The sequence below is a fragment of the Rana temporaria genome, chromosome 11, assembly GCF_905171775.1.
Source record: "Rana temporaria chromosome 11, aRanTem1.1, whole genome shotgun sequence".
Taxonomy (NCBI): Eukaryota; Metazoa; Chordata; class Amphibia; order Anura; family Ranidae; genus Rana; species Rana temporaria.
The window spans coordinates 20534575-20552216 of record NC_053499.1 but is presented as its reverse complement, the minus strand read 5'-3'; the positions used below and the strand labels follow the sequence as shown (position 1 = coordinate 20552216).

Sequence of the window (17642 nt, the reverse complement as noted above, 5' to 3'; positions counted from 1 at the left end):
ACATTTTAATTATCAAATGTGTACCTTATATTTGAGCCTTGGTTGCGGTCTGCCCCCCCTCGGGTTTTAGACGGGTTTTCTGGCGTTTCCTGCGCCGCGCGGTGCCTGCTGGGAGCTATTCTCAGAGCTCGTAATATTCTGCTGTTATGAAACATCGCGCGACTTCATTTTGGAGGAAGTGACGCCGATGTAAACAAAGGAAGGGGCGGGCTGTGGCTGTGTTACACGAGGCTCTGTTATCATCACAACAGGGCGGGGACTTTTCATTCATACGCCTGCCGTTGCGATGACAACAGAGACGCTCACGCCGCCGGGCACATTCGCCAGTGCGCATGCACGAGATCGAGCACACAGGAAATAACTCCTTGTTGGAATCGAGCGCCCAAAGCCAAGATGGCCACGGGACGAAAACGGGAATAAAAGTTTTTATTATGGATGAAATGACAGCGGAGGGGCGGTCGAAAAGCGGAAACGTGAGTTTAGCACAGCAGTGCTAATACACATTTGAATAGGCAATAAAAAAAAAAACGATTAAGTCGTGGGAGATCCGCTTTAATAAGTGGCAATGGCTCCTTGGTATCATGTGTTGGCTATATGAAGCCATTTATGACCTGAACACTCATATTTCCATTTCTACTGCATGCTGCAGGTTGGTAACGAAGGACAGAGCTGCCTGAAGTTTCTAGATCACTGGCTTTACATTTATGCATACTGTGCTGTATCCCTTTTGTGTTGCACAATGATTCGTTTGGTGTGGGTTTTATTTTTTGGATCCACCTGGGTAATTGCATAGATACCTATTTTTATCTGTCCAACCTCTTCAAATATAAACTTTTAAACGTGTGTGTTTTACAGGAGTGCAAAATATTTACCGGAATCTTGCTTTGCTTTATGCAGATTGATTCAGGAGGAGAAGGAGACGACTGAGCAGAGAGCTGAAGAGATCGAGTCTAGGGTGGGCAGTGGCAGTTTAGATAACCTTGGGAGGTTCCGGTCGATGACCTCTATTCCCCCATCTTTCACTGGCTCTGCTCTTGCTGGCTCCTCCCCACCTGGCAGCGGACGCTCCACTCCCAGACGAATTCCTCACAGTCCTGCCCGGGAAGTGGACAGGCTAGGTGTTATGACCTTGGTATGTATTTACTTTCTACACCAGGTTATTTTTATGAGGTTAGAAAATGCTGGGGGCGCAGGATGCTCCTGTTAAAGCAATGTAATGCTCTTTGTATATGGGAACTGATTACACTGATCTATGGAATATGTGCCAGTCTATGGGTTTCTCGAATGACCAGATTCCTTTCGAAGAGCACAGGTGAACCTTTTATGATCCTTTCCAATTGCTACTACAGCCAGTAATGTTAGTTTGTTAAAGTGAACTTGTTAAGATATACGGTAATTATCGGAGCTGCCGTTGGTAAATTAGTGCAAGCTCTGAAGCTGTTGACTAAATCCGTGCATCCCTACTGAGTAAGTAATTGACATGGACACAGCTTGTAGGCTCTGTCCTTACTGGCTGTAAAAAAAAAAAAAAAAAAAATCAATCCTGACTTGTAGTTGGCGGCTTTGATTTTTCTGTTCTGGAAGGTGCCCATTAACATTCTACATTTCTGGCAGCTGAATAGTAAAGGACAACTTCTGCTCAGAGGAACATGAAATTCTCCTATTACTGACCTCTCATTCTGGAAATGCCTTTTGCCTAATCATTTTTCTCTGACTTTTATAATGTGCATACTTGTTCTGAGTACAGCCAGTGGATCACCATAACAGCCAGGCAACTAGCATTGTCAGGAGGTGGTCAGTAATAGGAACTCTCTCTTTCTTAAGATAAGTTTATCTTGGACCCCATTCACACCTGAGCATTTTGTAGCTTGAAGCCTGAAGCTACAAAATGCTGGAGGGGAAAAAATCTATTATTCTCTATGGAGATGTTTCACATCTCCACTCCAAAACGCCTGACACATAAAGCTCTAAGGCTGCATTCACACCTAGGCGTACAAATTCGCTGCGTTTTGTCCCGCGATTTGCGGCGACAAAACGCCGCGATTGTGAATGCAGCCTTGACCCCCTCTATGGAGATGGTTCCCATCTCCTATGCCGAAAGCCGCCTGAAAAAAAGGTCCGGGACTTTTTTTCAGGCGTTCGGCGTGAAGATGTGAACCATCTCCATATAGGTGCATGTTAAATCATCCCTCTGGCGCCTCGGGGCTGCTGCGGCGTCACACTACAGGCGACAAAACGCCTAGGTGTGAATGGGGGCTCAAACGCCTGAAGCTCAAACAAGTTCTGGGACTTTTTTTTAGGCAGATTTTTATTTTTTTTTATGCTTTTTACATTGGTGTCCTTTTGACCTGTATAAAATCACGGTAAAAACCGTGGTACAATTGTGCGACTTTCTGCCTAAAAACGCTATGCTCAGGTGTGAATGGGGCCTAAAATTCATCATTTTATTGAAATGGGACGACTATCAGCCCACATAAATTTAAAGGCAAACTGATATTCTTCGATTGTAGCCCTTCTGGAATTTACCCGGCTGTCCTTTCGGATCATATACAGAGCCATTGTGTTCAGGTTTTAAAATGGAGTATATTAGTGGAGGAGGCTCAGGAGACACTTCTACAGAGCAGTGGGTGGATGAATAAGAAATCAACAGTAAGCAGAATTAGCAAAATGGGATAAAGAGCCTGAACTAAAATATTGCGTTGGCTCCTCCTACACTATCTGGCCAAGGTATGTGGACTCCTAACCTTCTCAACTATATTTGGACATCCCTTTACAAAACAATAGCACACATGAACATACCCTCTAAACCAGCTTTTCAACCGGGGTACCTTTTAGGTTTCTTCAGGGGTGCATTGACAAAATTCCTAAAAATGGCCAAAAAAAAAAGGAATTCAAGCCAGCAGATGGATGAAGCCTGCCTTTTTAGTTACACAAAGCCACAGGCTTTCCTTGTTCACCAAATACAACCGTCCAGCTGCTGACGTCTGAACAACCAATAATGTAATCAGCTGATAAGGGGAATGTCGGGTGCCTGCACAGCGTCCTTGTTTGCCCCTCTCCATCAGCACAGGGTCACATTAGTTGAGTGAGGAAGAGAAACTGAGGGAGAAGAGAAACATTGGGATACTAGTCGGTACCAGTGTGAAAGGTGTATTTGCTTTGGAAGAATAAATTGCCTCTAATGTTGGGTGCCCTACATTTGTGGATGTTGCTGCTTTGTGCAAAACTAATTGGTTTTGTTGTTTTTTTACATTTTTGAGTGGGGTGCCTCGAGATTGAGCAGAATTTTAAAGGGTGCCCTGACTGAAAAAAGGTTGAGAAACGCTTCTCTAAACCAACAGACGAGGGGACTATTATAGGCTACCTAGAAGTATAACCATAGGTGCTAATATGCAGTTGCCATCCACTTTCTCCGTCCCACCCCCACCCTTCTATGCTACTATAATAGTTATTATTTTTCTGGGAAGGCATTCCACAAGAGTTTGCATTGATTCTGTAGGAATGTGTCCCCATTCATCTTAAAGCATTTGTGAGTTCAGGTACTGATGAGATATTTGGCTCTCAGTTGGCGTTCTAGTTCGTGCTAAAGCCTTGTACACACGATCGGATTTACATCGGACAAAGCCGTGGAATTTTGTGCGAAGGGCGTTGGCCGTGATCTTGTATTGCATACAAACGGCAAAGAATTGTTGGCCAACATACATGAAACTACGTTGTTCTTCAGCTCTTTAGCGACACCCTTTGGGCAACTTCTGCTAATATTGTCTTATGGTTAGCATGCGTGTTTGTACTTTGGATTTTTTTCCGACGTCGCACATTTATTGTTGGAAAATTTTAAAGCATGCTATCGATACCACATTTGTTGGAAATTCCGACAACAATTGTCCGATGGAACGTACAAACGGTCGGATTTTCCGACAACATCCTGCCATCACACAATTCCTGTCGGAAAATCCGACTGTGTGTATGAGGCTTTAAGGCGGTCATAGGTTTAGAGTGCAGTCTACATGTGTGTCTTCACAGCCGCCTCATCAAACCTTTATAGAGCTGACTTGGAGCACAAGGGCGCAGTCCTGATGAGACAGGAAAGGTCCTTCTCTAATCTGTTTTCAGTTTGGGAGTGTCCACATTTCTAAAATATATTTGTGTGCTGAAGCATTAGCAGTATGTCACTGGAAGCACCTGTACCTAATGATTTGAAGGGGTTCTACATACTTTTGCCCAAATAGTATTTACATCTGCAGAGGAGCCGGTGACTTGTCCTTAAGGTTCCCCTAACGGGAAAGTTCCTTCAAGGACTGCCAAGGCTCAAACTTGCCGACGAAAATCTCCGAACCTGGAGGAAGTTAAAAAAAGAGCCAGGAGAGTGAGCGGAGCGAGGACGTGAGGCTGACTGGCCACTTTCCTCGAAATCCACGTCGCCCTGGATGCTGGCCGAGGTTCGGAGATTTCCGTCGGCAAGTTTGCACCTGCGCAGTCCTTGAAGGAACTTTCCCGTTAGCCGGAACCATCTCGGCAGATCAGATTGCACCTGCGCAGGAACTTTCACGATAGCCGGAACCAGCTTGGCAGATCACCAGCGTTTGATCCTTTTATCCAATGACAGATTTCTTGCTTTTGAGGTGTATATTGCATCCTTTGCATTTGAGTGGTGTGTGTGTGGATGGAGTGATTGTCAGATTTGCTTGACGGCTTGTTTGTCACGGAGTTGGAGTTTGCAGAATACATTAGCATTCATCTTCCTATTTATTTATTTAGTGTTTCTTATGAGTCACTCATTCTGCATCAGTCTTTCTTTTCAGGAAGAGATTTCGCGTTTGCTCTTATTGATTTGCCCTTTACTTTGGTAAAACCTTTATAAAAGTGATTCCCTGTTGGTGGCTGCTGACCTTTTAATTGGAAAAGTATATCAGTTTTTCAATAAAATGGAACATCAGTTAAAGTTCCCCATCGTTTAGTACAGAGAAACCAATTAAATTTTTGTTAAAGTGGAGGTTTACCCTAAAAACAAGTATATACCATTCAATCCAGCATACTGCCGACATGTACAGTATGCTGGTTTTTTTTGTTTTGTTTTTTCGGTTTACATACCATAGTATAGGTATTTCCCCCCCGGCTTCCGGGTAGTGAATCCCGCGGGAGTGGGCGTTCCTATTCAGAGACTAAGTGATTGACATATGACAAAAGCTTCACCCCCGGCGCATAATGCGCGTCATCAGTTTTCGAAAGAAGCCGAACTGCGAGACGGCACCTGCGCACCGACGTTCGGCTTTTTTCTGAAACTGGTGACGCGCCTTTTGGGCCGGGGGTGAAGCTTTTTTTCATACTTCAAACACTTAGTCTCTGAATAGGAACGCCCACTCCCGCGGGATTCACTACCCGGGGGGGGGGGGAGGGGAATACCTATACTACGGTATGTAAACCGAGAAAAAAAAAAAAACAGCATACTGTACATGTCGGCAGTATGCTGGATTGAATGGTATATACTTGTTTTTAGGGTAAACCTCCGCTTTAAGTTGTTAGTCTGTCCAAAACCTTTTTTTGGGGGGGGGGGGGCGCAACAAGAACCTCTGTCAGGTTTTGGTTATCATAGCCATCAGTAGGTAGATTTTACCCTAGTTATAAGTCATATATACCACTCGCCAGGACTGGAATGGAGTAAAAAACATAAAGGGTAACTCCACTTTTGTGGGGGAAAAATGTCGTGTAGCAATTGTATACACCATATAAGTCATATTGTAATTGAATGGTATTAAAAATGACCTTTCCTTTTCAATCTGCATCCGCTATAATTTTCTGTAAAATGCAGAATGGCAATCTGGAGGCTTTCTGTACACAGGAAATGTACAGACCGCCCCCCCCCCCCCCCCAGAAATGTCACTTCCTCCTTGTGTGATTGGCTCACAGATTTTCCCAGAAATCTGCACTAAGATACAAATCAGATTTTGGGCGTCCCCTGCAACATAAATCTCATTTTTGGAGAGATAGCCTTAAAGGGAAATCATGTCTAAAGGGAGGAAGGTCCCGATAATTTCCTCAATAGAACCCTGCAGGCTCAGAAGCTGGTTGATAATTATAAAATTTCTCCCATTATATTCACTTTGAACATGAACACAGACAAACCGCCATTTCTTCAGCATAACTGAAGGTAGGAATTTGCAACAAAGTTTGTTAAAATCCATGTAATGTACAGAGATCATCCAGCAAAGGTGGAGTTATTATTTAAGTGGGAGTTTTTGGCATTAAAGGGATGTATTCCAATGAGGATGTCTGTTCCGGAGGTAGTTTAGACAGATTTGCTCTTATTGTATCCTTGGAACAGGAAGTTATGGTATTTTTTCCCAGTAGGACACAGACAGCAAAAAAAGACAACCAGACAGTGGTTTCAGCCCTTCCATACTCTAGCCAAAACCTCAAAAAAGCTTGTTGTATATACAACTGATTTTAATTAAGTCTTGGCACATTATTTCTGCCAAAATTGCTTGTAATTTTTTTACAAATACAGTTTCTGAGAAGCCTTCTGGCTTATAGACCCCTTGGAAGTAATTGAATTCTAAATAGATATGTAACACATTTATTCTATATCAATATAGAGTAGGGCATGGTATATGTAAGTAATGTGAATACTGTCTCCTAAGAAGGCTCTGAGCACTGGGATGAAGGGTTGTTTTGATCCCTCAAGTCTTTCTACTCTTCTAACTCTAATATAGTGGAACTGCCCACATAGAGTCCATAGGGTAAGAAAAAATCAAAGGAGAGAGATCCTACAGCTCCTAGGTAGATCTGGGACTGATCCAATCTATGTGCATGTAAAAGAGCAGAGAAAACCGGGTGCAAGGATCAGTAAAAATAAAACCGTATTCCATCAAATACATAGCAGACTTGCATATACAGTGTCCTACATGAAGTGAGAAAGAAGGCATGTTTGTGAACCCAGGATGGTGTGTGGGCATCAATCCATAAGCTTCTATAGTATGAAAGCCAGACCCACACAAATAGAGCCGGTGATCTGCCGTGCTGGTTCCAGGTATCACGGAAGTTCCAGCGCATGCGCGAACTGAGGCGCAGAGATGGTTCCAGCCATCGGGAAAGTTCCGTCAAGCACTGCGCAGGTGCAAACTTGCTGACGGAAATCCCCGAACGGCGGCCGGCATCCAGGGCGACGTGGACTTAGAGGAAAGTGGCCAGTCGGCCTCACGTCCTCGCTGCGCTCGGACGGCTCGCTTCGCTCGCTCGGCCTCCTGGCTCTTTTTTTAACATCCTCCAATCCACGGGAATGTTAAAGAATGAGCCTGGATGCCGGGCGAGGTTCGGGGATTTCCGTCGGGAAGTTTGCGCCTGCGCAGTGAGTGGAGGAACTTCCCCCATAGGGGAACATTGAGGACAAGTCACCGGCAGTGTCTACAGCTGCTGTCACTGTGATATAAGGTGGGCCATAAAGCAATTTTCCTTATCCTTGGCATGCGGTCAGTGGCTTCGTCTCCTGCATCAGTTACCCAGATCACAGACTGGACCTGCTCCTGATCATTAGGGAAGGTATTACCATCACCTGGAGTGGCGTTACTCCCTGTTTGTTGTTTTATGTAATGGGCGGACGGGAATTCACTCTCAATGTACCACCATGACGAGGGGCATTTCAGATATCTTGTGTTCAACCACCAGAAGATTTAATGTAAGAAAGATAGATCTTCTTTTCTATGCTTCCTTTTAGGTCATCCTTTGTTTTCTTTTATTTGTTACCATTTTTCATGTTTTTTTTTTTTCTCCATTGTTTTTCATGCTCCCCTATAATTTGTGTGTTCTCCAATTTTGTTTTAGCCTTCATCTTCAGAAACTACTCATTCATCCAACTCCCCCATCATCAATTCCCCCTCCTGCCCTGATTCCTACCAGGTAAAGTTTTTTTCCCGTCGGTTCCCTGACTCACCTCTTCCATCTTCTAGTTTCTTGCTCCTTGCACGTCACAGCGGCTCCTAATGGGAATTCGAGGCATTTATCTCCTGACCCTTCTGTCCTCTCCTGTTGCCCAGTGTCCTGTCACCTCAATGGTTGCGTTTCAATGTTGTGGGTATTACATGTTTCTTCACTAGCACTTTTACATTTGATCTTGGTTGGGAACTTTTTGGGTCCAAGCTTTTATCTTTTTTTTCTGCTATAATGAAATTTCCTTCTGTTCTTTAATAACACAGTGCATGCAGTCATCAAAAACTAGACCTCATTTATTTAGTGTAATGATGAAAGTCCAATTTATTAATATTATTTTTTTTTTTTGGAGTTAATACAATGGATTCTAGATTGCTCTTTTAATATGTTTTTAGCATTTAGTGGGTGAACATGGCTTTTTACTGGGATACTGGGTATTTTTTTCACTTAAAGGCGTAGTATAGCCATAGATGTTTTCGTTGTATGTCTCCATTTGGATCACAGGAGTGCAGTTTGTTCTTCACTCCTGTGACCCATTTTGAGCCTACATTGAGCTGAAGCCCACTGTTGGTATCCACCCAGAAGCCTGGACTGGCAGCTGGCTCATCCTCGGCTTGCTGAGAGCTGGAGCTAGCCTCTCCCCTCCACAGCTTAGAGCTCCAATGTGCGTGGGGTGGGGGGGGGGGGGAGCCGGTAACTGACAGTGCGACTTGGAAGACATCTCAGCAATTTTATACACAGATGTCTATGCAATTTGCACCTGAACTTCCAAAAAGTGCAGGAACTACTTTTAAAATCTGTGCGACTGATGGAGTCCATGATGGACTCCATCAGTCGCACTGATTTGACCGCTTCCACTGTGGACAATGGAGTATGACTTCTCATGTGATTTGAAACTATCAGATCGTATGACAAGTAGCACCGGTGTGACCGGGGGCCTAAAGTGGTCTTGAATTCTGTTATACCTACAGGTAAGCCTATGATGAGGCTTACTTGTAGGTGCTTTGAATATCTCCTAAACTTTGGAGATGTTCAGAGTGCATGCAACCAGGGATGTCACTGTATGCCGGACTTTCAGAGCCCCCTGCTGTAAACTGCGGCTCTCGCATGCTTGAGGGGAGTTGCGTAATCGCATCCTCGGCCACTCATGTAGACGGAGGCCACGAACCTGGAAGGAATACCATGGGAAGATGGAAGCCCTCTCAGCTGTGACAGCGTGGCGCTGGAGAGCTTCGTTTTGAAGCAAGTCTCTCCTAATGTGCTAGTATGTGAAAAAGTGGAACTAAAGGGTGAATATGTAACTGTCCAACCATCTTTCGCCAGTGCTGGTCTTTAGGGGATGATGTCACTCCTGCAAATGTGCAGGAGCTAGTCATCAAGGCAGTCAGGTCTGGCTTGACACTGTTTATTGCTCCGGAGAAGATGGGTAGCATGTGTGCCTAATGTTGCACATTGTCCAGTAAGCCCATACAATTTCTTCATGTTTTAACCTTGTGGTTTGTCACTTTTGCGCAGCCTGGATCGTTTCCTGGTGCAGGTTGACAACACTTCAAAATCTCTACTGAAATTTCAAGCAGCATAGTCACCCTCTTCCTACAGCATAAGAATCTTGGGACATGGGTTTTGTCAGGTAGTGCCAGCAACATCCAGACATGCCCCCAGCCACTAACAGACAGACAGGTGGAGAACAATCAGAGTAGTCACTTGACTGCTAGACAACTGGCCAATGAAATGTATTTTTTATATACTTGGCTGTAGTGTTGGATGTCGGTGTAGTGCTCCACATGTACTACATTGGCATCATTTGTCAGCCTTAAAAAAGGGGTTGTAAAGGTAAAAGTTTTTTCACCTCGTTTACTTACCTGACCCCTCAAAAGTCCCGCGCCGTGGACGCGGAGGCTTCTCGGCCAGCTTCTCGGCTCATTCATTGGTTGATTGAAAGCAGCGCAGCCATTTGCTTGTGCTGCTGTCAATCACATCCAATGATGCGGCGAGCCGGGGGCGGGGCCAAGTGACACAGTGAACCACTATAGCCGCCAGCTGTATCACAGGAGTGCGCCCACAAGAACTCTCCACCTTGCTCGCTCGCATGAAGGTGGTGAATTCTTGCGGGGAGGAGCCGAGGGATCCCAGAAGACCAGGTTCAGAGGAGGCAAGTATAACATGTTTTAAAAAAAAAATGTATCTATAGTGTTCCTACTACTTTAACCATTTGTAATGCATGTTACACTGCCATGGTCAAAAGGGCTTTTTGTATGCAGGATACATTTGTTTCGGACTCCATGCTACATTCAGCCATAATGCTTCACTGTAGTATTTGCTTACCTTAATTTTCTTACATGTCGATGTATTGCGTGCAGTATCTGTATTTCGCTGAATAAAACAGGATTTGAAAGAAAAGAGCATTTTTACTACAGCCTTCCTGTTTTTTTCAGTTCATGAGTCATTAGGTAAACTATTAGTACAACTATTGAAAATGTGTGTCTTGTGCTGTAATCATTAGAAGTACGTAATTGTACCCATGTTAACCAAATGTTGATGCAGTGATCTTCAAAAATTTTCCTTCTGAATTGGAGTCATAGCCTAGTACAGATGTCACACCCAAACAATAGGATTGTTTTTTTAATATTAGTCTGGTAACACCATTTGAGCACTAAGCTGGCAGGACTGGGCATTGTATTGCTGCTCTACAGACAGCTGATAAAATATATGGCCTTGCCCCTTCAATCGTAAAAAAGAAATACTGCCCTGCCCCCCCCCCCCCCCCGTGCCTTTTACTGATGCCCTACAATTACTGCCTGCCCCCCATGCCTGTACTGATGATATGCAATAATTTCCCTTCAATTCCTAAACCTATAATATCCAGCTCTTCCCATCCAGTGCCTGTACTGATAATACCCCCCCTGTGCCTGTATTGAAACTATGATATTGCAATACCGTCCCTCTAGTGCCTGTACTGATAGTACCGTACAACTCTGCCCCCTCCAGTGCCTGTACTGATAGTACCGTACAACTCTGCCCCCTCCAGTGCCTGTACTGATAGTACCGTACAACTCTGCCCCCTCCAGTGCCTGTACTGATAGTACCGTACAACTCTGCCCCCTCCAGTGCCTGTACTGATAGTACCGTACAACTCTGCCCCCTCCAGTGCCTGTACTGATAATACAGTACAACTCTGCCCCCTCCAGTGCCTGTACTGATAATGCCGTACAACTCTGCCCCTCCAGTGCCTGTACTGATAATACCCTACAACTCCCCCCCCCCCCCCCCCGTGCCTGTGCTGATAATGACGTACAACTCTGCCCCCCCCCAAATACTGAACCTATAATGCCATACAACTCCGATTGTACCCATATTGCTGCCTTCTAGTGACTGATCTGAAATTACTAACTTGTTTCTGCCCTCATAATTGTGCGCATCTCTTGAATGTCTACTGTATGCGTTGTGTAGTCTAAATTTCGCTGCTCCAGTAGTAATGGGCGATACTGTACCTCTCTTCGTGGTTTCCCTTTCTTACTAACTCCTCTTTCTGCATGTCTCTATCAGCCTAGCGATTTAAGGAAATATCGTAGAAAGGTAATATTAGCCTGTTGATTTTGTCTATTAACAACTTGTGCTATTGCATGCCGTTTATTTGTGTCACAGTTGTCCCTCTATCCAAAACTGGAATTTCTGTTAGGGGAGTAATGATAAAGCACTTATTTTGTTGTCTTTATTAACAAAAGGAAGAGGAGAGCGCCGGTCACCTGACCTGTCCCTGTCACGTGCTTGACCCTCTCCTCCAGTCCCAAAGTGCCCCATGAAGCCCTCTTAAAAACGGTACTCCATAGGACATTGCAGGCTCCACACAGCACAATGAATTTTAAAAAGTCGTCATAAGATTCAAGTGAAGTGGGGCGAAAACACTGCATTGTCTGTCGGAGAAAAAAAACTCTTTCCTTTTTATAAATCGGCTATTTTAATTCCTGAGCTTTTTTCGATTACCCCGTTGCCTTATTCATCATACATTCAATTTTTTTTTTTATTTCACCTCCAGTAGCAGAAAGACCCACATCTGCTGAGGCAAAAACTATTGAGCAAACCTGAAGCTCGGGGATCTCTGAGAAATGCAAGCAGTCTTCCGTAGCAGAAATAACCGTTTTGGATGACGTGACTTTTAATACATTACTGTGATTTTTGGATTTTATTTGATTTCTAAATGGTTTGTGACCTCTTAGCTGTGATTTGTTTTATTACAATATTTCAATGCTGTGCATGTCAAGAAGGTAAAAATGACTTTCGAATAGATGTTGGTAGCCTGTTAATTTCATAGGTGAGTAATAAATGTCTGGCAAAAACTCTAAAGAAAAGTACATTTCTTTACAGGTTAATCTTTAAGGAGGAGTTTTGGGTGGATAAAAAAAAACATACATACTCACCTTAGTGTAATGCTGCAGCTATCTCCCACCGGCTTTAAGCCCAAGAACTGAGCAATCACGTGACCGCTGATCGCTCAGTGCTTATCCGCTCTGAGCAGAGTGCAGTAACTGTCGGTCACGGATGACAAAAGCATCAAACTTTATTAAGATGGTTGTGAGAACCACTGTAGGGTTGGGCTGGCAAGGGGGGTGGGAACGGCTGGCTTGAGCACAGTACACGCGATGAGAGAATCGAATGAACGATTGTGCTTTTGGGGGGGTGGGGGGGGTTGCACCCTAGTCTCGTATCGAAAATGGGGGGCTTAGTAAAGGTACAAAAATTCTCGTACAACAGGATACAACTTCCTGTGTCTGTAGCTACGTTCTAGTGCTCTTCTCAAAACAAAATAAATGTTATTCCTCAGGGCTATCCACATAACCGAATATTTTTCATAAAATGCAAAGAATGATTTTTCGCATTAAAGAACATTTTTCGTTGTAAACGATAATTGTTTTTGTTGCCCTTTTCTTCGAGTCTTTCGTTTCTGACCATGCGCAGACTCGTTGACTCCATGTGTCTTTATACGAATACCATACTAATTACACGAAATTTGTTTGTTCAGTTAACAAACAAGAGAGATTTGTACTCTTGTTCCTTCGGAAACTTTCGTATGAATGGTTTTGATCAAATGTTAGAAGCGGTGCACGAACAATTAGGTTATCGAATGATCGCTCGGATTGCGGTTGTTTTCGTCCGAATTTCTCATTGTGTGTACTGGGCATTGGGCTGAGCCAGCAGCTGATCGGGCATCTTGGTGGATCCTGACAACATGATCTAAATCATTCCAGGGCCTGTAGTGACCCTGTGACATCAGCTGGCAGTGGACTTTCACTTGCACTTCTGTGACCCACAAGAAAAGCATGACCAAAAATGTTTTTTTTATATTTACAGGCATTCTTTTCAAATGCTTGATCAGCTTTGCCTGCAGTTCAAATGTACCTCAATAGGACATGCTGCATTCTAAGGCAAGGCCGTACATGGTTGGAATCTTGATCAGTTCAGCAGGAATCGGCTGAGATTTTTAACTATGCATGGGCAGGCTGAATGTACCAAGTTGATTGATCAACTTGGGTACAATCACCATGCCGGGTTTTACCTCTGATTATCGCTAGCGGCTGCTATAGCCAATAGCAATAATCACTGTCTTCTCCCAGCAGGCTTCCCCTGCCCTCCCCAAGGGAGGGGGGGGATCATAGGTCAGATTGTGCCCTGGTGTCTCTACTGTCTCTAAGACAGTTTCAATCTATTGCCGAAACAAACAGGTAAAACAGTCTCCAACACTGTTTTGGGGTTTCCTAAATGCTGCAGGTTACCAGTGTGTGCAATTTTTTATTTTTTTTGTAAGTTTAAGTTGTGTATATTTTATCTTTATTTGGATCTTAACTTTTTTTGTAGTTTTTTATTTGTATTTTTTTTGCTTGATATTCAGCTGTCCTTTTGATTAAGCTGTAATGTTTTTGATACAGTTAGAAGAATAGTGTATGTTGTGCCTAATGCATGTCTTGCCCTGTCCAGCCTCCAGGTACTGATTCCCGAGATGACAAGACTACGATACGGTGTGAGACTTCCCCTCCTTCCTCTCCCAGATCTTTGCGACTAAGCTCAGTTCATAAAGGAGCATTGCACACCATGAGCCATGAAGACATCAGAGACATTAGAAAGTAGGTAACCTTAAAGTAGAACTATACTCCCCTTCTCTCCAGCTCTGCGATGTCGCGGAGCTCCCTGCTGACCTCTTCAGCTTATCAGCTTCCGGGTATTGATCCCTGACCATTTTCATTGGACATGCCAAGATGACTTGACTCCCGTGAATGGCACGGGAGTTAGTCATCTGGGCATTGCTAAAATTTTACACAGAGCTGTGTACAGTGGGGGCATACTGGATAAGCAACTTCCACTTCAGGCAGTATGCAAATCTGTTTCATGTGGCAAGCAAAGCTTGTTTATACAGTTTAAAACCTTGTCGTAAATAATAACAAATATTTATCCCCCCCCCCCCCAAGATGCAGATTCAGCAGTTTTGTTGAAATTAAATTTAACTTTTGTTCTTCATGATGCAGTGATGTCAGCTTATTCAGCAAATTAAGTTGTTTTAATTTGTAATAAAAAATGCAATTTGAAAAACCAAGGACTGCAAATTTATGAGAACAGGTACCCCCCCCCCCCCCCCCCCTGTAATATTTTACAAGCTTCCTGGCAATATGAATTTTCAGTTATTGACAATGCTAATCCAGAAGCATATATTGCTCTTGCAAGAGCTTGATCAACTTTCTCCTGATTTTCAGGTGTAATTTTGTCTATAAATGGAGGGATTGTGTATTTTTGGAGGCAGCGGTTTGTAACACTTCCTTGAAGATGCTGCTGGTGAAGAAACACTTTGTGATCCAGAAGCAGCAGAAAGTGTTTTTTTTTTAAATAAGAACTCTGGAGTGGAAAGCCCCTCACACTTTCATTATGGCCCTCGTCATTTCATTCCATAAAGTATTTTTTAATGTCTTTAGGGCACCTCTGCCATGCAAAGATGTGTTTTGTCATCCTTGTAGCATTTGGAAAAGAATATTTCTTCTCACAATATTTGCAAATTGAAGCTTTGCTCTCAGCAGAAATTGCTTTGGAAGTGGAAATGTTTCCAAACTCTAGATGTTGGTCTCACCATTTTACTGAGAGGAGGAAACGAAAAACCAATTTACTGAACAGACTATAGGTAAACCTTATGCTGTGATGGTGGCGAACGTTAATAGGAATAATTTAAAGCTTATGCAGGTAACCTAATTTGTCAGACAAATTTACCACCTTACTTGTCAATTAAGGCCTGAAAGGACAGAAACTATCATCTACTGTATGCCAACAATCACCCAACTGTAGGAGGTACAAGATGGAGCTCACAAGCAAACTAATCTGGAGCCTTTCAATTGCAGTGCCCCCCCTAGTGACTGAAATGCATATTTCTCTTGTTTGAGAGCTGCATTGAGAAGTACAGTGTTACTAGAATTGTATTCCTGGATTTGCCTGTCTTCTGCTGAGGGCAGGACAGTAAGTCAGGGCAAATCTCTGCAATGAGGTCGCAGACAGCAAATAACCTCAAAAAAAGGGTTCATTCGGTTTCCATCCCCCCTATCGAAAATTAAAAATTTTAGGATGAGCTTTTTTTTATACCCAAATCTTCTCTGTGTGACACTTTTTAGAAAACAATTCACACAGCTCCTTTGGCTCTTCATCTTTCAGTTGAAATTTATGAGCTAAGAAATCTAGGTCACAAAAATAACCCACCAAAATGAGTAGGTGGAATAAGATCAACTCAACTCTGAAATACCTGTTTCACTGTTTTGTGAAAATAAATTTAACATGCTCTGGATATTTTCACTGGTTCATGACACTCTACAATGTTATATGCATAGTCACACTTAATACTTACTGATATAAATTTTTCTTGTATAGTTCTACGGGCTCACAGGATGGTCAAGTAAGCAATCCCAGCAGCAGTAACAGTAGTCAAGATTCGCTCAATAAAGCCCCAAAGAAGAAAGGAATCAAGTCATCCATTGGTCGACTTTTTGGCAAAAAAGAGAAGGGTCGGCCTGGACAAATGGGGAAAGAAACTCTTGGACCAGGTAGGCTGTGGATCTGCCTTTTCTTCTACCTTAACGCAAGACTCATTTTAAAGTGATATTAAAGGTTCACAATTTTTAAATCAAAATAAAAACATTTTTATACTTGCATGCTCTGTGTCTGTGCATGCTATGCTCTGGTTTTGCACAGAGATGCCTTGATCCTCTTTTCAGGTCCTCTGCCAGCACTCTTGGCTCCACCCTCTGCCCGCCATTGGAAGCCACTTCCCATGGGGGCATTCGTGCATGCTTTATCCCGAGCCAGGCTGTTTGCGTCTATTCAGACACAGTCTGGCTTGGCCCTGCCCCCCGCTCTCTGCTTACAGGTTTGACAGCAACAGGCACCAATGGCTCCTGCTGCTTAGATTGGCCTCAGGTGAGTGTTTAGGCCAGGCTGTGGAGGGAGCTGCACTTAAAAGGTTTTTTACCTTGATTCATAGAATGCATCAAGTTAAAAAAAAAAAAATTTGCCTTTACAACCACTTTAAGTTGGCAGTAGTGCTGAAGTTTGGGCACCTTGTGCCGCTTGCTAGATTCTGTGTTGGTGCTCAGACCAGTCTTTCTTGAGCCTTTTAGATCTTGTATCTGGGTCATACACGGGCCTCAACTTCTTCCTTCTGAGCTTGCCCCCTGACATTTAGCTGACAACTGTCAGAGTTTCTAATGCAAAGTGAACCAGTGAGAGGGGAAGACTTATTCCTATCTTGGAGAGAAGTCAAATCCTGCATGGGTGTCAAATCCTAGGTGTTCCTTCGGGTGGAGCTCCACTTTAAAGCGGATGTGCCATGGGAAAAACATATTAAAAGCCAGCAGCTACAAATACTGCAGCTGCTGACTTTTAATATTAGGACACTTACCTGTCCTGGAGTCCAGCGCTGATCGCAGCAGAGGACGAGCCAACGCTCGTCTCTCTGCTGCTCCCCCCGCCATCCACGCTGAGGGAACCAGGAAGTGAAGCGCTGCGGCTTCACTGCCCGGTTCCCTACGGCGCATGCGCGAGTCGCGCCACGCCCGCCGATTGGCTCCCGCTGTGTGCTGGGAGCCGCGTGTTCCCAGCACACAACGGGGGGGGGGGGGGTGACGGAATGCCCGTCTTTTGCCCGTGAATGCCGGGCCGGAAGTGGGTGCAAATACCTGTCTTTAGACAGGTATCTGCACCCCCCTCCCCCCTGAAAGGTGTCAAATGTGACACCGGAGGGGGGGAGGGTTCCGATCAGCGGGACTCCACTTTAGGGTGGAGAACCGCTTTAAGTATATCGATGCATAAAACACCCAGGAATGTGCAATACACTGCACATCAGCATGCATAGGAACATGTGAGAACACATGCAAGAATGCATGTTATTAATGCCTAGTAGTGCTCCTTACTGTGAATGGGCCTACATTTTTCCATTCTGCTTAATCTTTAGGTGGAATTCCAGAGTTTGATAGTACATCCCAGGAATCTCTTGGACTGGCAAAGCTAGGTGGGCCGACTGAGAAGAACAGAAAGCTACAGAAAAAGTAAGACCTATTTATTTACAGAGAACCTTCAACAAATCTCTTCAGTTTCTTTCCCAAAAGAAGCTTGCCGCTTTTGCTATCTCACTTATTGGCTTGCTACAGTATAGATCATAAATATAATTGGTACTGCTGTAACTTACAGTGCCTTGA

General features: G+C 43.9%; 1 protein-coding gene across 17 annotated transcripts in view; it reads left to right on the top strand.

Moving 5' to 3' along the window:
- Positions 1-17642, top strand: part of PPFIA1 (PTPRF interacting protein alpha 1) — a 163873-nt gene that overhangs the window by 107986 nt on the left and 38245 nt on the right. For 6 of the 17 annotated variants that reach the window (XM_040328126.1, XM_040328121.1, XM_040328122.1 and 3 more), the window contains 5 exons: positions 856-1132; positions 7819-7893; positions 13897-14042; positions 15820-15992; positions 17399-17492. In XM_040328126.1, coding sequence (XP_040184060.1) covers positions 856-1132; positions 7819-7893; positions 13897-14042; positions 15820-15992; positions 17399-17492 — 765 coding nt within the window. Of the gene's footprint in view, positions 1-855; positions 1133-7818; positions 7894-11469; positions 11500-13896; positions 14043-15819; positions 15993-17398; positions 17493-17642 lie in introns of all 17 variants that reach the window. The other 11 variants (XM_040328131.1, XM_040328133.1, XM_040328138.1 and 8 more) reach the window with 5 other exon arrangements.